The 21,533-nt window shown below is 44.8% G+C and overlaps 2 protein-coding genes across 2 annotated transcripts in view; one reads left to right on the top strand and one right to left on the bottom strand.

The window, feature by feature from the left end:
- Positions 1 to 10,948, top strand: part of dnah9l (dynein, axonemal, heavy polypeptide 9 like) — a 33,205-nt gene extending 22,257 nt beyond the window's left edge. Inside the window, exons 59-89 of the mRNA XM_076745936.1 lie at positions 16 to 189; positions 331 to 477; positions 558 to 671; positions 811 to 954; positions 1,497 to 1,679; positions 1,825 to 1,830; positions 2,053 to 2,154; positions 2,413 to 2,547; positions 2,700 to 2,873; positions 3,107 to 3,239; positions 3,370 to 3,472; positions 3,661 to 3,783; positions 3,892 to 4,096; positions 4,299 to 4,463; positions 4,608 to 4,748; positions 4,958 to 5,128; positions 5,198 to 5,320; positions 5,434 to 5,627; positions 5,777 to 5,925; positions 6,263 to 6,390; positions 6,597 to 6,734; positions 6,891 to 6,980; positions 7,055 to 7,246; positions 7,357 to 7,476; positions 7,865 to 7,924; positions 8,210 to 8,392; positions 8,573 to 8,755; positions 8,896 to 9,011; positions 9,298 to 9,410; positions 9,529 to 9,669; positions 9,843 to 10,948. Coding sequence (XP_076602051.1) covers positions 16 to 189; positions 331 to 477; positions 558 to 671; positions 811 to 954; positions 1,497 to 1,679; positions 1,825 to 1,830; positions 2,053 to 2,154; positions 2,413 to 2,547; positions 2,700 to 2,873; positions 3,107 to 3,239; positions 3,370 to 3,472; positions 3,661 to 3,783; positions 3,892 to 4,096; positions 4,299 to 4,463; positions 4,608 to 4,748; positions 4,958 to 5,128; positions 5,198 to 5,320; positions 5,434 to 5,627; positions 5,777 to 5,925; positions 6,263 to 6,390; positions 6,597 to 6,734; positions 6,891 to 6,980; positions 7,055 to 7,246; positions 7,357 to 7,476; positions 7,865 to 7,924; positions 8,210 to 8,392; positions 8,573 to 8,755; positions 8,896 to 9,011; positions 9,298 to 9,410; positions 9,529 to 9,669; positions 9,843 to 10,090 — 4,398 coding nt within the window. The 3' untranslated portion in view covers positions 10,091 to 10,948. The remainder of the gene's footprint in view (positions 1 to 15; positions 190 to 330; positions 478 to 557; positions 672 to 810; positions 955 to 1,496; positions 1,680 to 1,824; positions 1,831 to 2,052; positions 2,155 to 2,412; positions 2,548 to 2,699; positions 2,874 to 3,106; positions 3,240 to 3,369; positions 3,473 to 3,660; positions 3,784 to 3,891; positions 4,097 to 4,298; positions 4,464 to 4,607; positions 4,749 to 4,957; positions 5,129 to 5,197; positions 5,321 to 5,433; positions 5,628 to 5,776; positions 5,926 to 6,262; positions 6,391 to 6,596; positions 6,735 to 6,890; positions 6,981 to 7,054; positions 7,247 to 7,356; positions 7,477 to 7,864; positions 7,925 to 8,209; positions 8,393 to 8,572; positions 8,756 to 8,895; positions 9,012 to 9,297; positions 9,411 to 9,528; positions 9,670 to 9,842) is intronic.
- Positions 10,949 to 11,559: 611 nt separating this feature from the next.
- Positions 11,560 to 21,194, bottom strand: LOC143329831 (uncharacterized). Its single transcript, XM_076745937.1, has 11 exons — positions 20,839 to 21,194; positions 19,125 to 19,212; positions 18,196 to 18,297; positions 17,786 to 17,851; positions 17,641 to 17,669; positions 17,405 to 17,542; positions 16,807 to 16,893; positions 14,729 to 14,803; positions 14,494 to 14,600; positions 13,178 to 13,358; positions 11,560 to 13,075 (listed from the first exon to the last, which is right to left on the bottom strand). Exons 1-11 carry the CDS (start codon positions 20,995 to 20,997, stop codon positions 12,086 to 12,088), a joined length of 2,022 nt encoding a protein of 673 aa, XP_076602052.1. The 5' UTR covers positions 20,998 to 21,194; the 3' UTR covers positions 11,560 to 12,085.
- Between the last annotated feature and the right edge of the window lie 339 nt (positions 21,195 to 21,533).

Below are 21,533 nucleotides of genomic sequence, written 5' to 3'. Positions count from 1 at the left end.
ATCCGAAATGCACAGGTGAGTGTCAAGTACCAGCAGAATGAGAAGCACTTTAACTACACCACCCCAAAGAGTTTCCTGGAGTTTATGAAACTGTATGGCAACCTGCTGGGGAAAAAACGCACAGAGTTGACCCAGAAGATGGAGCGATTAGAGAACGGCCTACAGAAATTGCAGACAACTGCCTCACAGGTCAGGCAATATATGCTATGGTGAATAAATGCAGACAGTTGTAAGCTATCTACTTTGTCCCTCCACACATTATATTCTCCCAATCGGTCTTGTGATTTTCATGTTTTTATATGCTGATCTCCTCCTGTCTGTGTTACTCAGGTAGAGGATCTGAAAGCCAAGCTAGCGGTGCAGGAGGTGGAGCTGTGGCAGAGGAACACAGATATAGAGGCTCTTATAGCCAAAATAGGACAACAGACAGACAAGCTTAATCAAGAGAGAGCTGTGGCAGATGCAGAGGAGCAAAAGGTAGGTGTGTGTGTGTGGGTGGGTGTGGGTGTGTGTCGTACTCAAAGTACAATATGACATGTTATTTTTTCTTTCTTCAGGTGGCAGCAATCCAAGCTGAAGTGACCAAACAGCAGCAGGAAACTGAGGAGGACCTGGCCAAGGCTGAACCTGCCCTACAGGCAGCCAATGCAGCCCTCAATACATTAAACAGGGTAACTCACACATGTATGAGTAAACAAACCCAGATCCTTTCACCACAATTGATTTATGTCATTTGTTTTGTTTTGTTACAAGGTTGGCTCCATCTCAGCCTCCCAAATAAAAATTTTATCCGTGTGTGTGCTCATCTAGTTGAACCTGACAGAGCTGAGGACATTCCCCAACCCTCCAGCTATTGTCACCAATGTTTCAGCAGCTGTTCTAGTGCTGCTGTCTCCCCAAGGCCGAATCCCCAAAGATCGCAGCTGGAAGGCTTCCAAGATGGTCATGAGCAAGGTGATCTTTTACAGTGATGTCTTGTAGTGTTGTGAGATTTATGGCTGGCGACCAAGAAGCCAAAAAACTTTATCATCAATAAATTCCCCAAACTGCTGAAATAACATTGTGTCACATTTAAAGTGAGTTATTGCCATTTTATCCCAAATCCCTTGTCTGAGCTGAGAACCGAGAATTGGATATTTATATTTATTGTGTGTGTTTTCATATTTTTTATAATGATGTATTGACTGCTGTTATTTTATCAGTTTTGAATCCACTTTATTATACTGAACATTTTTTATCCTCTATATTTTATGTTGTGTGTGCTGCTGTGATCTTGGCTTCTTGTAAAAGGGATTTTTAATTTTAGCGAGGTACTTTGCTGTAATGAAACTGAAGAGGAGATTTTAGCAAACACGATACGGTGTGTGGCTGAGTGTATTTTTATTTCACCTCTCAATTCCCACTCATGATTTAGAACCCAAAAAGTCAGCAAAAGTATTATGTATGAAGGTTGTGAGGTGGCATCATCAACTTCATACGTACAATTGCACGTCCAGGTGGATGACTTCCTGCAGGCTCTGGTGAACTTTGACAAAGAGCACATCCCCGAGGCCACAGTGAGGTGCGTGAGAGAGGAGCACCTCAGCGACCCTGAGTTCAACCCAGAGTTCGTTCGTCAGAAATCCTCAGCTGCTGCGGGGCTCTGCGCCTGGGTAATCAACATCGTACGCTTCCACGAGGTACAGACATGTTCACCAGCTGTCACACATATTTAGTGTCATCCAAGCTAAGCCAGTGTGTGATGTTTTTCAGTGTACAGCACTGCGTTCTTGTTGTTTGATCAGTTATTTTCTCTTTCCCCAACTATTGTGCTGTCCTTGGTAGATTTTTGTAAGTACAACTCTGCTTTGTTGACTTTATATTAGTGGATTTCAAATGTACGGTGTGTGCATGGGATTTTATGTCATCATAGAGAAGAAGTTCCATTCTGGTTTACTGATTAAAGTAAACATGCACTTCTAAATGTAGCTAATAGAACTGTTTTGTAATGGATCCATCATAATAAGGGAACATTTTGGGGCAAACTGCTGTGTGTGTTTATTTTGTTTCCAGGTATTCTGTGAGGTAGAGATGAAGCGGATGTGTCTGTCGCAGGCCAATGCTGATCTGGCTGAGGCTGCTGAGAAACTGGAGGCCATCAGGAAGAAGCTTGCTGTAAGTCTGATTAGACCACGGTGATTAGAAATGGCAAACGCTCACGTTTTCAGAATGTGACTGTGACACATGGCTGCTCTTTTTTATAGGTGCTACTGGCTCTGCATAATTTTGCTATTTTTGTTATATTATTTGCCTGGTCTTTAACAGCTTGCACATGGAGTTAAACTACTTTTCAGACATTTCTATGAGATATTTTATTAAGGAACATCAAGGGCCACAAGTCATCATATTTTTGGCTGTTCCCCTCTTTATCAGGAGTTGGACAGCAGCCTGGAAACTCTGACAACAGCGTTTGAGAAAGCCACATCAGAGAAACTACGCTTTCAAGAAGAGGTCAACCGCACCAACAAGACAATAGAACTGGCCAATCGGCTGGTCAAAGGACTGGAGGTGGGCACACCAGCAACCAATGAAACATGCTTCTTAAAGTAGCATTAGTGCTACATGTTGTAAACTGTACACACTTTTTAACATTACCCACAGTGTTGAAGTGTTTTGGGAATAATACTCGAGTGTCTGCCTGTACTCTGTGCATGTTTCAGAGTGAGAATGTGCGCTGGGCCCACTCAGTGGCTCAGTACCATGATCAAGAGGAAACCCTCAGCGGGGACGTCCTCCTGACCGCAGCCTTCATCTCCTATGCCGGCTCCTTCTCCAAGAAGTACAGGAGAGAGCTGCTGGACAACCTCTGGATGCCCTTCCTGCGCAGCCAGAAGGTCGCAATCTTACAAACACTTAAACATTTTCCCAGAATTATTCTACAATGAAAACATATTGTCCTAAATTATTCGGCTATCTTCACATTTGATATGAAAAATGTGCCGCTCTTTCCTTCTTTTCCTCCCTCTCTCATTAGCGCAGCTGCCTGTTCAAGAGGAGATTATGTTTAGATTTCCATGATGACATCTCTTCATATTTTGCTCATTTTTCCTTGTCGTCTCTCCATCAGATGCCCATCCCCATGACAGAGGGCTTGGATCCAGTGCTGATGCTGACTGATGATGCAATGGTGGCCCAGTGGAACAATGAAGGCTTACCAGGAGACAAAATGTCCACTGAGAATGCGACCATACTCACTAACTGTGAGCTGTGGCCTTAAATATACTACATCACATCACCATAGGATTGATAGCAGGCAGCATGAACTGTGCAGTGCCACCTTTGCTCAATGATAATCCAATCTCCATGTCGGTCATGTGTGTATTGCTTCAGGTGAGCGCTGGCCTCTCCTAATTGACCCTCAGCTGCAAGGCATCAAATGGATCAAGAGTCGCTATGGCAGCAGCCTCAAGGTCGTCAGTCTAGGGCAGAGAGGGTGAGTGTAGACATAAAAGCTTTCATTGTTTTTTCACACACTAGAAACACATTCATTGCCATTCTCGCCCTGTCCATCCAATACCCTCTGACTTTTTCTCCTGTCCCAGTCGTCTCTCTCCCACATTCAGCCTCTCCCTCCTCACTGCCCAGCTGCTCACCTTTTTCCAATGTTAAATGTTGTTCCAGCTATGTAGATGTGATAGAACAGGCTGTAGTGGCAGGGGATACTGTCCTCATAGAGAACCTTGAGGAGACCATTGACCCTGTTATAGACCCTCTGCTGGGACGACACACCATCAAGAAGGGCAGGTAACACAAGAGACACTTGACCATGTGTACTGTACACAAAATGACTTTGTATTAGTTTTCTGCCATCTCATGCTTTACGCTTCCTCCCTCTGTACCTCTCTCTCACAGTTGTATAAAAGTTGGGGACAAAGAGTGCTTCTTCCACCCGGGCTTCAGACTTATCCTCCACACCAAGTTGGCCAATCCTCACTACAAACCAGAGATTCAAGCCCAGACCACCCTCATCAATTTTACTGTGACCAGGGATGGTCTGGAGGACCAGCTGCTGGCCCAGGTGGTGAATCAGGAAAGACCTGACCTCGAGCACCTCAAGGTGGGGCAAATTACGATCCTCTTTCCCTCAGTGATATGGCAAATTGGTGTCCTGTTACAATATACTGCATCCTAATAGAAGTGCGGGCAAAAAATTATTTTTAGATTAGACACCTGGTTTGGTTTAGGTTGTTTTCATTAAATTATTCCATTAAGTCCAACAGTGTTGGTAATGTTTTTGCTTTTATGTAAACTCCCTGCAGAGTGAACTGACCAAACAGCAGAACATGTTCAAGATTGAGCTGAAGCTTCTGGAGGACGAGCTGCTGACCAGGCTGTCTGCTGCAGAGAGTAACTTCCTTGGTGACAACGTGCTGGTGGAGAAGCTGGAGACCACCAAGCACACTGCTGCCGAGATAGAGATGAAGGTAACGGGCTCAGAGTGTGTGCTTAGTTGTTGTGATTTCACTAGTTTTGCATCTTTCATAAATTCCCACCATATTTCCTCCAGTGCTCCACCTTTACTTCTTCCATCTCTTCCTCTCTGTACTCACTCCCTCCTTCTTTCTCAGGTCCTGGAAGCTAAAGTAAATGAGGTGAAGATAAACGAAGCCAGAGAATACTATCGCCCTGTTGCTGTCAGAGCGTCTCTGCTCTACTTTATCATGAACGATCTCAACAAGATCAACCCCATGTACCAGTTCAGCCTCAAGGTAAAGCATTAAGAGCAGACTGACAGCCTCAGCACTGACAATTTAAATGAGAAAGAAGCAGACGCACACATATTGACTCTATGTTAAAACCAAATGAATCGTGTGGTAAACTCTGGATAACCTACAAAGAAAAATACAGAACTTAATGTGCGACCTGTGACCCTGACCAACGACCTAATCATCTGAAAGTTCCTCCCTCTTGTTCTTAGGCCTTTAACGTTGTTTTCCACAATGCGGTGGCGATGGCGGAAGCCTCCGAGGATGTGAATTGCAGAGTAAACACTCTCATAGACTGTGTTACCTACTCCACCTTCAACTACATCAGCAGGGGGTTATTTGAGAGAGACAAGCTTACCTTTACTGCACAGCTAGCCTTCCAGGTGTGTATGTGCTTGAGTCACAGTTCGAGAGGGTGCGTTTCGACCCTGACTGTGTTCTTGCTCTTTTAGTTGCTCCTGATGAGTAAGGAGATAGATGTGCGAGAGCTGGACTTCCTGCTACGTTTTAACATCGACCACAGCTATGCCAGCCCCCTCGACTTTCTTTCCAACTCAGCGTGGAGTGCCATCAAGGTGCATGCACACACACATCCACTCAAGAGTTCATTCTGTTTGTTTATTTTTGCTGTGTCACATTCAGAAATGATATTGTCAAGCACCACCTGCTGCCCCTTGTCTGTGCCCAGGTGATGAGTTTCACTGATGAGTTTCGTGGTCTTGATCGGGACATCGAAGGCTCTCCTAAACGCTGGAAGAAGATGGTGGAGTCAGAGTGTCCAGAGAAAGAGAAGTTTCCTCAGGAGTGGAAAGGGAAAAGCTCCTTGCAGAAACTGATCATGATGAGAGCCCTGAGACCTGACCGCATGACGTATGCTCTCAGGTGAGGAGGGTTTTCTTGTCTTCTTTTATCTATCAGCTCTTTCCCTCATGACACATTTGCATTTTGCTGGTCCTTTTGGGTTATGCATTTCTCTATCACTTTTTTTGTAAACCTGGACCATTTCTGTTCTTCCTGTTGGCATTCTATAGGAACTTTGTGGAGGAGAAGCTTGGAGTGAAGTATACAGAGGGCAGAAAGACTGAATTTGCAAAGTCCTTCAGAGAAAGTGGTCCTGCCTCGCCTGTGTTCTTCATCCTGTCCCCCGGAGTGGACCCACTTAAAGATGTGGAATCTCTAGGTACTGTAAGGAGAGGAGCTGTAAACATGCACAGGCTGCATACACTCACATACACATTACATACTCAGACACGTTTACTGTTTTGAGTGTCCTTGGGCTTTTAGAAATAACTCCAGAACTATATATTACAATGACATAGTGATAAATGAATGATCATGTTGCAAGTGAATGCAGAAAATAAACACAGGATGTAGGAGGAGGGACAGAAATAACTTCTTTGAAAGGATAAAGGCTGTATCTCTGTGGCTGTGTGATCACATGAAGATTTTTCACAAGGAGGAGTTTTAGCCTTCATCAGCATGTAGAAGGACTTAAATTCAATCCTGCGTGTCCTCAGGAAGGAAGCTGGGTTTCACGATCGATCTTGGGAAGCTTCACAACGTGTCCTTGGGCCAGGGCCAGGAAGCTGTGGCTGAGGTTGCCATGGAGAAGGCTGCCAAGGAGGGTCACTGGGTTATATTGCAGGTCTGATTGAAGGAGAGATGAGTTTACTCTGAATATTTGAATAGATAGAAATACTTGACTGAATATTAATTGAGAATAAATGTAATTTCTACACTTAGTTATTTATTTTAAATCGTTTATAAATTATGAATGACAATGTTTTTCTCTGAATACTGTATTAACTGTAATAAGAGTTTGATTGTTTGTTTTCATTTACCCTCCTGCAGAACATCCACCTGGTTGGTCGCTGGCTGGGTTCACTTGAGAAGCTCCTGGAGCGCTGCTGTGAAGGCAGTCATCCAGACTACAGAGTGTTTATGAGTGCTGAGCCGGCACCAACACCCCAGGAACACATTATCCCTCAGGTAGAAATACAGTGTTTATGCAGGAAGGTCATGTGATGAATGTAGACGATGAATGTCATCGCACGGCTGCTGCCATGTGTGCCACAGTTCCTTACTTTGGTATGTCTTGGCATTACATACAAATTAGAATCTTTTGATCTTACATGTTTACCTCAGGGCATTCTGGAGAACGCTATCAAGATCACCAATGAACCTCCCACAGGCATGCTCGCCAATTTGCACGCTGCGCTGGACAACTTTGACCAGGTGAGAGACCGTCTGCTTTGTGCACATCATGCTTATTTGTTTATTCATTTATTAATTCACTGGGCTCTCTCTAGGACATCCTGGACCAGTGCAGCCGTGAGCAGGAGTTTAAGACCATCCTCTTCTCTCTGTGTTACTTCCATGCCTGTGTGGCAGAGAGGAGGAAGTTTGGACCCCAGGGTTGGAACAGAAAGTACCCCTTCAACACCGGAGACCTGACAATATCAGTTAACGTCCTCTACAACTACCTGGAGGCTAATGCACAGGTGGGATGTGTTTCTGGTAGTCTGAGTGGGAGAGACAGTGCATAACAACATGACGAGGATAAGAAAGGTGACTATTGGCAGTGATTTTCTTCATGATTATGATGATGAAGGTGCCTTGGGAGGACCTGAGGTATCTGTTTGGGGAGATCATGTACGGAGGACACATCACCGACGACTGGGACAGACGGCTCTGCAGAACATACCTGGAAGAATACATGCAACCCAACCAGGTTCGTTCATGAGCCAGAAAATACAAAGAGAGGAAATGTGAATGTGATCCTCCCTCGTCTTTATGATAGAGGTTGAGTGTTGGCAAGCTTTCCTGTGTTCTAGCACAAGAGGACCAAATGTGAACTGGCTTTGTTGCAGACAAAACGCGGCTGCCAGATTTAACTGTGTTTTTGGAGTGCAGACTTGGGACATTTTAGGCTGAGAGTCAGCTCCAGTTAGCAGCGGTTTGGCTAGTTCTGGGCCAGAGACTGCACATGCAAGTTAAAGTGTGTCTGGCAACCGGACGTGCCAGATTTATACCAAGAAATTTTGGCTACCTGGGTTTGGATTATTTTATGTTTTGTGCTGTTAGGGATCCAAAGCTAAAAATTTGTTGTTTTCTCCCAGTTTGACCGGAAGCTTGCTTTGGCTCCTGGGTTTGTCGTCCCATCCAATCTGGACTACCAGGTAACTAGAGATGGATATTTGAGGAAAAATTTCCTTGAAACGATTTAACTTTCATTGTCAGATATCTCCAACATTTAACTGGTCTGAACAGAAGTGTAGCTGCACCTGGTGTGTTTTTCTGTGGATAGAAACACCTGTTCATCCTTGTGTAAATAAAGGTTAAAGTTCCATAAGCTAAATTTTTCTGTGTAAAACAGGTCGAATAAAAGAAACCAGTGTTTTTCTTATAAATAAATGACAATAACCAATGATAGCATTCACCATTTACTCTCCCTACATCTCCAGGGCTACCATGATTTCATAGATGAGATGCTGCCCCACGAGAGCCCAGTGCATTATGGGCTGCACCCAAATGCAGAAATTGAGTTCTTGACAGTAACATCCGATAACCTTTTCCACACTCTGCTGGAGCTGCAGTCTCCTGATGCTGTGATGGGGGAGGGAGCCACACAAACCCTGGAGGAGAAGGTAGCTACACCAACTGTTCAACTGATTATTTGTGGGATTTTTGTCGTTTGTTTTTTTTAAATACATTATTTTGATAAAGTGACTGACACTTCTCTACCAGTCCAATCTTTCAGTTACTCACAGTGGCAGCAGTTTTAGATTAAACTGATTGTAATAATTACTGACTCAACCCTTCGTCAGGTGAAAACAATTTTAGATGAGGTGCTGGAGAAGCTGCCAGAGGAGTACAATATGTCTGACATCACCTCTAAGACAGCTGAACGGTCCCCGTACATCCTGGTCTGCTTCCAGGAGTGCGAGCGCATGAACACACTCATCTCTGAGATAAGGCGCTCGCTCAAGGAGCTTGACCTGGGACTCAAGGTGTGTTTATGTCTTTGTATGGGTTTGTATGTTTGCACAGTGCAGCTCTCAACATGCACTGTATGCAAACATACAGTATATAAATGCTACATGTTGCACCGTATTCACAGTGATGTAACAGTTTAGTACGTCTGTCAAAGGGTGAACTGGCCATCTCCTCTGAGATGGAGAAGCTGCAGACTGCCTTGTTCTTTGACAACGTCCCCGATACCTGGACCAAGCTGGCCTACCCCTCCATCTACAGCCTGGCTATATGGTGTGTGCCTGTGTGTGTGTGTGTGTCAGTATGTCTGTGTATCTGTTGTGATTTAAAGAATGTGGGGGTTACATTTTAGAACTCATGCTTTTGTTTTGCTTTTTGTGTCATCTACTGTATTCAATCACAGTAAATGTAGTTAGTGTGTTATTACACTTTGTCTGCAAAGGAAAAGAACTAGTTGTTTGAGATGCTGCACTGTTATGCATTAATCCATCTACAGTAGCTGTAAGAAACTAGTGTGTGTGTGTGTGTGTGTGTGTGTGTGTGTGTGTGTGTGTGTCAGGTATAATGATGTGTTGCAGCGTTGTAAAGAGCTGGACAGCTGGACTCAGGACCTGTCTCTGCCTAGCGTTGTCTGGCTGTCTGGACTTTTCAACCCACAGTCCTTCCTCACTGGTAACAGTCACTCGTGCATACAGATAAGAGCACTGCTCCGGCTTGAGTGAAATACTTCCCCAGCTCTCCTCTCATTTTTTTTCTCTTGCATCATCCCTTGTCCACTCTGGCTTTGCAGCGGTGATGCAGTCTCTGGCGCGTAAGAACGAGTGGCCCCTGGATAAAGTGAACTTGACAGTGGATGTGACCAAGAAGTTTAAGGAAGAGTTCAACCAACCCGCCAGGGAGGGCGCATACATATATGGACTTTACATGGAAGGTAGTCAAACACAGCTTCATTTTATTGATGTGCAACATGGAGGGCCTGTTTTCTGTTACTGATCCTTGAGTGAGAAACTTATCCTACTTAAGTTTGAGGGACAGTTAGGAAGTAATGTTCAAATGTGCTTGTTTTACTCAAGGTAATTCCATTTTTCCTCTCCTCTTCTGCAGGTGCAAGGTGGGACACTCAGGCTGGGGTGATCACTGAGGCCCGTCTAAAGGATCTGACCCCGGCTATGCCTGTTATCTCAGTCCGAGCTGTGCCCAATGACCGCCAGGAGACCAGGAACATCTACGAGTGTCCACTGTACAAGACCAAGATCAGAGGAACCACATATGTCTGGACTTTCAGCCTTAAAACCAGGGAGAGGCCTGCCAAGTGGGTGCTGGCAGGAGTGGCTCTGCTGCTCAGTGTGTGAGAGGGAGTTCAGTTTCATTCCTTGTGAATATGTCTCCTCGTGCTCTGCTCGGGTCAAGGTCTTATCTAAACAAAGTCAGGTGTGTGACGTGTAGGCAACCTGTGCGTCCCAGCTATAAATACCATTACTAGCCTGCATCCGGCCTAGCTCACTTTTATTCGCAATTCTCCATACGTCCATAATAATGGGCAGTACACTGTGAATAATACACTTCAACAGTAAAAGCCTTTATAGCAATTTTACAAGAATTAAGGATTATTTGAGACATTTCACCTTGTTTACTGTAATGGTTTATCACAGAGACTTAGCCTCATAAAGAGAAGGGAGCTGACGTGGAATTTGAGGTCTACAAGCACCTCTGAGAGAAGCTGCCTCGTTAATGAATAATGATATGAATAATGACTTCAGCTGTAAAATAGTAGAAAGAATGTCAACAACAATAAAAATATCATGGAATGTGCTACTGTAGCAATAAATGTGGAGAAATCCCAAAATATAATAACAAGCTGGCAAAGGTCATTCCAAATAATCTCTTTCCAATCAAGGGTTTTATCCTCCAGCCATTTTAACAGGCTGTAAAACTGGCAGCGTACCATCTTCCCCATTTAGATCTAAGCTGGGAGAGAGGGACAATTTGCTGTGTCCAGTCTGGACATTGCAGTTGTACATTGTAGCAGCACAGAGCTTTGGACACACAGAGCAGCTGTTAGGGTGCCACAATGGAAAGAACAAGGGGCAGGCGCTGTCTAAACAAGGCTTATGAAGCAGCAGGTAAACCTTAGTTATTATCTGTCTTTCCACCCGAGGTGTGGCCACATCCTGGTGTTACTATCAATGATGTGTAAAGTGGCATCCTGGACACAGCCTTGCACATTTTTTGACTTTCTAACGCCTTAATGTGGCCTCTGGGTCCATGCTAGCATCAGTCATTCTGCCTCTGGCTTCTACAAGTTGACCAGTAGGTGATTTTTGTTCCTTGTGACACTACTGGTGTGAGTCATCCACTTCGTTTACTGCTGACAGTAAGGAATGAGGTTACAAAGGCAAGTATGGTTCTGTGAATTCCTGGATGACTGCCAGTCACGCTGAGCCTTTCAGGGTGAGAAGACTGAGAGGCTGGATGTAGGCCACCACCTGTTGTTTATAGCTGGGATGTGCAGGTAGCCTACACTTCACCCATGTGACTTTGTTGTGGTAGGAGATATATCTACTTTGTTTACTGCCACTGGCAGTCATTCAGGAATTCACAGAACCGTTGCTGTGTTTGTTACCTCCATCTAGGGGTCAAGATTCAGACGTTGAGAGGGATTTTATTTTGTTTGGAAAGGTAGGTGTGTCACCAGGTGTTAAACAAGGGACAGTCTCAGTTTTCATCCATATTGTTCAATTTCTGATATTTTACATATACTGCAATGTATACATATACTGGAAGATGGAAGCTCAAAAAAAGCAGAATCACAGGAATGGAATCAGTTTCTTTTCTTTTTATTGAAAAATGATAAAATATACAGAAAGAAATGCCAAAAATTCACACACTAGATCACAGTTAGAACTGATAAAGTCAAAGCCCGTTCTGAACAAACCAAATCTACAAACTACAAGATTCTTCATAAGCATGTAAAAAGTGCTGCCTCATTAGAGCCACATTCAAGTGTGTTATTTTGTAACACTTGTACCTCTTACAGTATGTTATGCAGCAGTTTTAATAGCACATTAAATTACACAGGTGAAGTCATTCTGACAACATGACAAGACAACCTCTTGTTGTCTCTTTGCTCCTTCCTACTTCACAGTACACATGGGTGTCGTATTCATCCATTCAATAAAAAAGAATTTAACAAAAGAAATGTGTGTCTGCCAGCTGTTTGTCAACTGGAGATCCTAACACACATACCGTCGCTCGTATGTGCTAACAAGTCAAAATCTTTCTAGTTTGGCCTCTGTGTGTATTTTCTATGTGTGTCTTCTGTGCATGTGTGGGCTCCTGTGTGTTTTCTAGTCACTGTCAGACCAGTCAAGCTCCATCATGTCCATGGCTGCAGTAGCCATGTTGATCTTGGTTCCGTGTCGCACACTGCAGCTCTTCACAGAGTTCTGATTGGACGAAGACCGCATGCTCACCTGCACCCCTGAATGACCAATGACGCCGACTTCACCTCTAATCTTTTGACTAATTGCCTCACTGAGGTCACCTCGGACTCCCTGGACCATAACTCCCATGTCACTCCTGCGACCCCTGACCCCCACCTCACTCCTGACACCATGACCTACCACCTTCCTCACTCCCAGGTCACCAATATCCATGTCCATGTCACCTATTCTCTCCATCTCCCCCATCTCATTCATGTCTAAAGATAGCATGTCCCCCAAGCCCCCCAAACCCCCATGAAGACCCTTAAACATGGTTGGGAGCCTGCTGCCTTCTATCCCTCCCTCCATCCCTCTTTCATCTAACCTGTCCCCCAGCTTTTCTATCTCCCATCCTCCCTCCGTCTCCCTCTCCCCTTCCACCTCTCCAAACCCACCTGAGTATCCACGGACTATGGTGGTCACCCTGCTCCTCTGCATCCCCCCTCTCTCCCTGTCCCCTTCCTCCCACGTCCTCTCCTCCCTCTCCACCACACCACCAGGGAAGCTCCTGAGTGTTACCTGCACCCTTCCTCCCTCCATATTCCCACTGTCATCTCTCTCCCTCTGGCCCCAGCTTTTCTCCTCCAGGGTTCCTTCCTGTTCCTCGTCCTCCTCTCCGAACCTGCCCTGCAACCCTCGGAGCATGGCGTGCAGCCTCCCGCTGTCAAGTGAACCCATCCCCCTCTCCAGCACCGCACTGCTGCCCCTCTCCGTGTCTCCGTTGCTGAGGGTGCGGAGGAGACAGCTGACGCCAGCACTGCTGACGCCAGCACTGCTGATCCCTGTGCTGTTCGAGTCCTGAGAGTGCGAGCGGAAGAAAGAGCCAGAGGAACCGATGGACATTGGTGTGAAGAACTGATGAGGTCAGAGAGAAGGAAGGAGGAGGAGGGTCATGATCAAGGTACTTTTTGATTTTGTTTTCAGCTGTCTGAACAGATTTACTCCACTTCCACTTACTGGTGAGATGTTTGAGCGCTCCATGAGTAGGGAGGTTGGACTGGGACTCATGTTGGACCTCTCCATCAGCCTCTCCTCCCACAATCTGAGCCTCCTCTCCCTCTCTTCCAGCTCCTTCTCTTTGGAGTAAAGCTCTCTCTCCAGCTTCCGAAGGCGCTCCAGGGTCGACTCAATTTCACACCTGTTGTATGTGCACACACAGACAGAACATCATGTCATCTTTTGTGACTTCTTACCTGCAGATGAGATCTAGTTTTAACAGCAACTTTACTGCCACCAACATACAATTGAAAGATTCACTTTCAGAAAGCTAATCAGCAAAAAGAAACTGAAAGTGAGAAATATTTCCATGGCACATTCATGTGCTGTTCATGTGTAAAATATTTAGCTGTAGTACTGTCTGCTGCCACAAGAGGTCACTGTGAGAGTTGGTGAGTGACTGTCTGTGAACCCGCATTCACAAACACAATCAACCCTTGCAGCAGCTAAATATAGACCGATCTGACGCACAGCCATACCTCCTCCTGTGTTCCTTCCATACCTCCCTATTCATTCATCCCGCCCCTTGGCCTCCCTCACTCCTCCTCTCTGCCTCCCCTTCCCTTATCCAAGTTTTTCCACCCATACCCAAAACTTCACTCAGAATTGATTGCATCGCTGTACTCATGTTAAATATGCACAGAATCTCGCACCTTCCCTCCGCTCCATCCCCCACCTCTCCCCCTCTCCCCTCATTCTCACCCCTGTCATCTGTTCACTCTGGATACCTGCTTTCCTTGCTGTGTCTCTCGTGTTCAGTGTTGTAGAGTTCACAGACAGCCAATACATTCTGTTCCTCCCTGCACTTCTCCTCATTTTCAGCTCACATTTGATTTCTCCCCTACCTCTGTCCCACTCTCCCCCCTGCTCCAACCCCTCTGTCGTTCTCCCCATGGAGGAGCGAGGGCAGAGTGGAGTGGAGGAATCTCTTCCATGGACACTTTCCAGAGAGCTTATTATAGACTGAAGTGGAGCACAGGGTAACACATTCAACTTCTCTCCTGAGCTTTAGAGTCCACAGAGCTGTGTATGTATGTGTGTGTACATGCTGGCACGTGTGTGACTATGTTGAATGTGTGTGTGCATGCATATTGAGTTTTATTTGGAGTACAGTAAACCACAGACTGCATTTGTCATTCTGACAAGAGACCAAGACTTTAGTGTATAATACTCTTAGAAAATTAAACAAGACACCTCAGTCTCAGACACAGTGCAGATACATTCAGTGTTTTCTTTTGGATGTCTGCAACACTGTGTATGTGAGTGTGTGTGTGTACCTCCACTGGTCCTTGTTATGTAGGAAGGAGTTGCACTGGTCCGGTAGTCTGCTGTCGTTGGCCATGGTCTCCAGGGTTGCCAGCACCTGTTTGAACTGTGGACGCTCCTGTAGGTACATGTAAACACACAGGATAAAATAACTAGCTGACACACGTGTTTTTAATATCTTTAAAAGTGTACAAGTACAAGTGAGGCATAAGATTAACAATTGTATCCCTTGTCCATCTGGCTTACCTTTGGGTCTGCTTGCCAACATTTCCTCATCAGCTCTGCAAAACTTGCTGGACAGCTGGTGGGGATGGTCAGCCTCTAGATACCCACAAACATGCAAATACAAGAAGCAGAAGCCTTTACTTTTAACAGTAAAGTCATGTCAGACCACCCCAATTTTAAGGCTACTTAAACCCACTGACAACCATTAAAAGCTGAAAATGTGGCTTCAACCTGACTTTTCTCCACAACAATAAATACTCAAGACTAAATAAGCTAAATGAAAGTTAAAACAAAAGACTCAGATCCATTCTGTGAGGCTGCACAGTGGAGCTTTGAGGCAAATGCTAATGTTAGCATGCTAACTTGCTCACAGTGAAAATGCTAGAATGCTGAGCAGCGTGCATAGCGGGCATAATATTTGATATGTTCACGGTAATAATTTATTGTGTTAGCTTGCCAACATTTGCTATTTAGCAGTAAATGGAGCAGAGGCTGATGGGAATGTCATTATTTTTACATGTATTTGGTCAAGAATTTGACAAACTCAATCTGACCCGATGATGGTGCTGCATGAAAAGTCAGGGAATCACCAAAGTTACTACAATTCATCACAAGGAAGAACATCAATGTATGTACCAAATGCAAAGGCAATCCATCCAGTAATTTTAGACATTTCATGGTGAACCAAAAGTATCAACCTGGTATTTCCAGAGGAGAAATGACAGGATCACCAAAGTCACTGGGACTCAGGGCACCATGAAAACCTAGAATTTCACGAAAATCCAACCAATAGACGCCAAGACAAATCATTAAGAGCCAAAGTTGTCGACCACATGGTAGCGCTAGAGCCCCCTAGTGTGGCTAAAAACATTTTAAGGTATCGGTAGAGTTTAACACTCCTCCTCTCAGCTAATTCATCAGGACTGTGTGGGTGTGGTTTGATCAGATTTGATTGACAGTGGCCTGGAAGCACAAGTAAACAGCCCCACAGCTGTCATCTCATCATGTCATCAAATCCTGATTGGTTCTCAGAAGTACATGACATCAACACACAAACAAGAAACCTGTGAGAAGAGCTCAGAAAAAAAAAAAATACAGAAAATAACTGTAATGGTTTTTACAGGCACATTACGAGACAGAGGGGCTGTTTCTAATATGTTTTTTTTTATGTTTAATATATTTAAAATTCTGTTGCACATTACAGACCAAGCTCTTATTCACCTATTTTTTTTAATGTACAGTCTACAATTAAGTGGGTAAATGTGTCTCAGCCCCTGTTTACCTCTCTGTAAATATGTAAGCTGCAGGAACAACACTAAACCACACCAAGCCACTGAGATAGTGTCCCTGCATAAAAGATCCCATGGCATCATCAAAGGTCTGAATGAGCCCAGACAGCTCCATAGTACAGCGCAGTAAGTGGAAACAGTTTTCTCTGGGGATTAATCCTAAAATATCACTGACTCTGAGTGGAGAGAGGGCAAGTAAGAGGGTCAGGAGGAGAGGTATAGCAGTGGAGGGGAAAATCATGGGGAGACTGGGAAAGAGAGAGAGTGAGTTATTTAGGGAGAGTATTTGGAGATTAGCCAACAGCTACGCAGGAATCATGTTCTCAGAGTTGTTTGTTGGCCCCTTGTGTTTGTGTGTGACTGTTGAGGGGGATTCAGGCATGTCAAAAACTGAAACACACGCACGCTGTATGACCATCATTCCCCGTCTCCTATAAACCTCTTGAATCTCCCTCTTATCTATACGATCTTTCCTCTTTCCCCCCTTTCTCTCTCTCTCTCTCTCTCTCTCTCTCTCTCTCTCTCGTAAAGGCTTTAGCTGGGAGGGGGGAGTCTGGCCGAGCTCCACTGCTGTGTATCCAGGCCTTACAAGAGCAGAGAACTGACATCAGGCCTAAAAATACCCAGCCTCAGCCTCACCAGCTCGCAGTGGAAACCATGAGAGCATCGCATTGTTCCTCCAGCCTTCTCAAACTCTGGTGGGTCTACATGCTGACAGTTCAGAAAGGTGTGCTCAAATGTGTATGTTTGTTTGTGTGTGTGTGTGTGTGTGTGTGTGTGTGTGTGTGTGTGTGTGTGTGTATGGGTTACCTCTTGTTTTTCCACCACCAACCATGCAACCTGCAGTCCTTCAAAACCTTTGAAAGGAACTTCCCGAGTCAGCATCTCCCACAGCACCTGCCCACAGAGCAGACTGTGGTTCAGTTCAGACAGACATGATTTCTTTGACGGGCTGCTGGTAGCTCCAAATACTTCAGCAATACCTCTCCTGGATAGTTGTGGAGATGTCTTAATACACAGGCACCGCTAAACCAAACGAAACCCAGCGCAGTGTGGCAAGGAAGTGTTTGAAATGAATTCACACTAGTGCTGATGCAGTAGCTGACACCAAACAGCACTTTTCTGATACTTTATTTGAGGAATATACTTATTTTTTATCATTTAACAAAGGAAGTCAAACTTCTCAGATGTTAAATGTTGAAATAAGACAAGAATCTGTCCTTAGTAAAAGTCTAAAATTGGCAAAATTACTTAGTAAAACTGTCTGAATAAGTGAAGACTGCAAATCTGAGGAAGCAGAGTCTTGAAAACTGTCAAGTACTGACAGCTGGAATTAAATGCACTACAAACTGCAAAGTATTGAGGTTTGACTTCCCGGTCTGATATTTGTGCAGTACTGAAAACTCACCACGCCATAGGAGTAGGTGTCGCAGGTCTCGGAGACAGGCAGGCTCTGAATGACTTCAGGAGCCATCCAGGGAAAAGTGCCCACCACCGTCATGTGGGTGGTGTGGGACAGGAACTTAGACGCCCCAAAGTCACAAATCTGAAATCCCAACAGAGAGAGCAGTGAGGAAAACACCCAGTTTTCCTCAGTGCATGCCTGAACTGAATGAAAAGCGCTAATATGTGTCTCTTACAAACCTTCAGCACTTTGTCTGCTGTCATTACCACTGTAAGAGAGAGAGAGCAGAGAAACCAATCAGCATATACACCTGTTTCAATGTGCAGATGAGAAACAAGCAGCGTCTGAGGGAAAAATCGGAACGTGTTTCAGGTCATGTGTTACCGTTCCGTGACTTGAGGTCTCTGTGAATGACTTTGACTGGAGCTTCTGCGTGCAGGTAATGCATCCCTGTAAGGAGACCAAGCATTAAGAATTAGAAACTACAGCCTATAAATGTTAATTAATCTAAAATATTTTGGTTTGAACTCACTTTCAGGTTAACTCAGAAACCCAGTACTTTGGAAAAAGCTTATCAGTGTTTAACAGGTTAGAGACAGTGATTAGGAGGCAAATACAAAGCTGTGTGTAAACCATAAACTCTGGTCAATGATAACTGGAGTGTGACAGTAAACAAGACACGCGTGACTGCATAAGTGCTCTTAACACTGAGCAGCTTGATATCAAAAGCCAAGTGATTCAACCTTGACACTGATGTATTTTTCTTATCAATATCCTCATTCCCTCAGGTGTACCTTTGGCTATCTGTATGGCCCACGTCATGATCTGCTCCATGTCCATCTCCTCACTCTGCTCACTGGAAAGGTACTCATACAGAGACCCTTCACTGGCATATTCTGCAGGAATACACACAGACAGAGAAGCAATGGTCATCATAGGAGAACAGCTGAAAAGAGACATTGAGTCTCGCAGAATTCTGGATGAAAACATCAATGCCAGGAGGCTAACCTGTAACACTGTTTGAGTTTACAAACTGGCTATAGCCTGGAGTGTAGAACATGCAGGAATCTGTCCCTTTACTTGGCTGCAAAATGCATTTTACTTGGAACAAGCCCATCTCCTGAGCCAGCTCTTCCTCGTGCCTACTGTACTTTATTATTTTTAGTCAGCGTTGGGCTCTGTTCGACTCAGCTGCAGTGAGAATTGTTGCTGGACAAGTCTGTAGTGGCGTGTCGGTGCTTTATCTTAACCATATGACCCCATCCAAGGTTACAACCACATCCAAACATGCTGCTCTCAGTTACAAATGTCCTGCCAGGAAGCAAGAAGCAGCGCTCTGAGCCTACACCAATACTTCAAAACACACACATAAACACTTGTCTGCCATCGGAGCATGTGCTAACGTGTCTGTAAGTGGCACTTCTAGGATCAAATACTCACTAATAAAGCTAATGCACACACAGTGGTCTAGTTTTATATCTGCCGTGACCCTAACCCCCTCATGTCTCACCTTAAACCTTGACCTGACCTAATGTTACCTTTACCCATTAGGTTGCAACCACCCAAAAAAAAAAGTTTTAATTTGTAGAGCACTCTTTCAGAAGATAACTCTAATCAGAATGAAATTATGGATTGAAATACTCCCACAACAACACGTTTAGGCTGTATGAACATCTGAAAGGACACATGGATCTCACACACACACACACACGTGGGGTCTGACCTGTGACAATGCCATAGTTGGGAGATTCCAGCACGGCTCCATAAAACTGAATGATGTTCTTATGACTCAGGACACTAAGAATCTCAGCCTGGACGAGGAGACAAGAAAAAGAGAAACAGAGGGATATGAACAACAGTCCTCCTTCAGTTTTCCAATAACTGACACCGGCAAGGAAACGTGACCTTTGGGCAGTCTAAATCATTCCTGAGAGGCCGTAAACCTCGAAGGTAGAGCACGTGACATGTTTTTGAATTTTAAAGTTATTCTTGACAGTGTCTCCGGGATGCCTGGACCGAGGTCTGAAGCTCTTTCATACCTCAGGTTGAGTCTCCAAACCCTCCACACTGGGGTGACAAACATGCCATTAATCTGAGCTGACAGGTCGGTCATACCCTCTGAATATGTGGAATATGTAACTGTTGCCAAGCAACATAATAACGAACCATCAATTATATGAAATCACACAAAAAAAAACTGCAATTTAACTCCAAATATTTTCTCAACAGAGCGAAGAGTGATTTATTTTATCACCTTCATTCCCATCTTTTCCTCCACGTGTGAGGTAATCAGTGTGGGCAAACACCAGTTTGTGCACATGCAGTGATACATTTGTGAATGCAACTAAGTACATTTATTCAAGAAATATATTTAAGTACATGTTTGAGGTACTTTTATCTAACAGCTGTAGCTCCTCCATCTGTTGAATACAACACATTCTGCATAAGTTCTGCTACTTTCGATGCTTTAAATACATTTTGTTGCTCATGCATCTGTACTTTCACGTCAATAAAATTCAAATGCACTTCTAATAGGGCATTGTTACAATGTGATGTTGCTATTTTTACAGATCTGTACACTCCGTCCACTGCTGTGTGAACGTAATGTTCCTTCAGAGATCCACGCTGAAATCGGATTTTAATGTTGGCAGGCAAGTCCATTTCATGTGAAGTGTTGCAGTCAAGCATTCACAAAGAGCAATTCTCTCACCATCCATCAGTTTGTATTTACATATGAGCCACACACACACACACACACACACACACACACACACTTTTATGCATGTCTGGCCACCCTGCATGTGTTTGCGTGTGGGTGTGAGAGAAATAAGTCAAATGACAAATCAAACTCTGTTCCCCCTGCAGTTCTATGTATTGTACATACTTTACATTGTTTAAACCTGCTGCCACAACAATAACACAGTGCCCGATTCACCCACAGGCCACTTGAACTTCCAGCAGTTTCCTGACACCGGACTGTGAGCCTTAATAACATGGAAGGACATTGTGTTTGGATTACTATCAGGGTCATACTCGTGGAGAACCACCTGGGCCTGAAGTGCAATGCACAACGGCCCAAATGACCACACACCTCGCCTTAACACACAATGGGAGGAACAGGGGAGTGCTGCCATAAATGAAACGGCTCCATCCACAACGAGCGGGAGGAGGAGGGGGACAAGGAGAGGTATGTTTAAGATAAACACTTGTTCAACGACAGACAACAGTGGAGGAGGGGGGAGAATGAGGGAGGGGGCTCTGGTTGTACGAGTCCAGAGAGAATCTGGGGAATTAATGATTCATGTTGAAGTTTGGAGCAGCAGTGTGTCACAGATGAGTCCATAACTTATAAATACTTTGAATCATGAAGTGATGTGTCTCTGCTGCACAAGAGTACAACTGCTCTGTGTGTGTGCGTGTGTGTGTGTCCTCCTTACCTCTTTGTCAATCTTCAGCAGCTTCTTCACAGCCACTTCCTTGTCCTGGGAAATCCACAGGGCTCTGTAGACGCTCCCAAAGCTGCCTCCTCCACAGTTCTCATAAAAGAGCAGGTCCTCATGCTTTATCTGCACAAACGACGAGCCAGGGGACGACATGGCATACTGACTCACGCACACACGAACACACACATACACACACAACACACAGCCCCAAAAAAGCGTGCACGCTCAACCACCGGCGCTGGCCGTCCGGATCAGCACGGAGCGAGTGAAGGGTAAGAAATAAAGAGAGGCGGAGTGGTTTCCTCCACGGGGTCGGAGTGGATGTTGTCAGTCAGCAGAGGAGACCGTCAGAGAGAAGAAGCCAGAAAGTGCTGGAAAGAGAGAGAGAAGTTTGCTCCCTGTGAGTCAAGAGAAGTCGAAGCCCCCTCTGTCACTACCAGACAAGGTGTTACATTGCCTTGTAGTGGGGATCCAGTGTAACTACAACACAGAGCATACACACACAGAGACACACACACACAGAGCGTGACCATGAAGGGGAGGTGAGTGTTTGAGTGTGTCAGTGTGTGTGTGCAGTCTGCCTGTAGCAGACACACTGTTCAAATATGGTCACTGGCATCCAGGGCATTCCTTCTTCCTGGATAACTGTGGCTATATAAAGATCTCCATACACTACACACACACACACA

This window comes from Chaetodon auriga, chromosome 12 (genome assembly GCF_051107435.1).
Source record: "Chaetodon auriga isolate fChaAug3 chromosome 12, fChaAug3.hap1, whole genome shotgun sequence".
In the NCBI taxonomy this organism is placed as follows: Eukaryota; Metazoa; Chordata; class Actinopteri; order Chaetodontiformes; family Chaetodontidae; genus Chaetodon; species Chaetodon auriga.
This window is presented reverse-complemented; position numbering and strand designations above follow the sequence as displayed.

Bases quoted from the DNA above. Each gene is read 5' to 3' on its own strand.
- LOC143329831 (XM_076745937.1), bottom strand. From the start codon at position 20,997: ATGTCGTCCCCTGGCTCGTCGTTTGTGCAGATAAAGCATGAGGACCTG. The intron at 16,894-17,404 runs GTGAGTTTTCAG...CTCTGTGGGCAG, and splicing joins ACACCTACTCCTATGGCGTG to GTGCTGTGGGAGATGCTGAC. The intron at 14,601-14,728 runs GTAAGCCAGATG...ATGTACCTACAG, and splicing joins GTTGGCAAGCAGACCCAAAG to GAGCGTCCACAGTTCAAACA.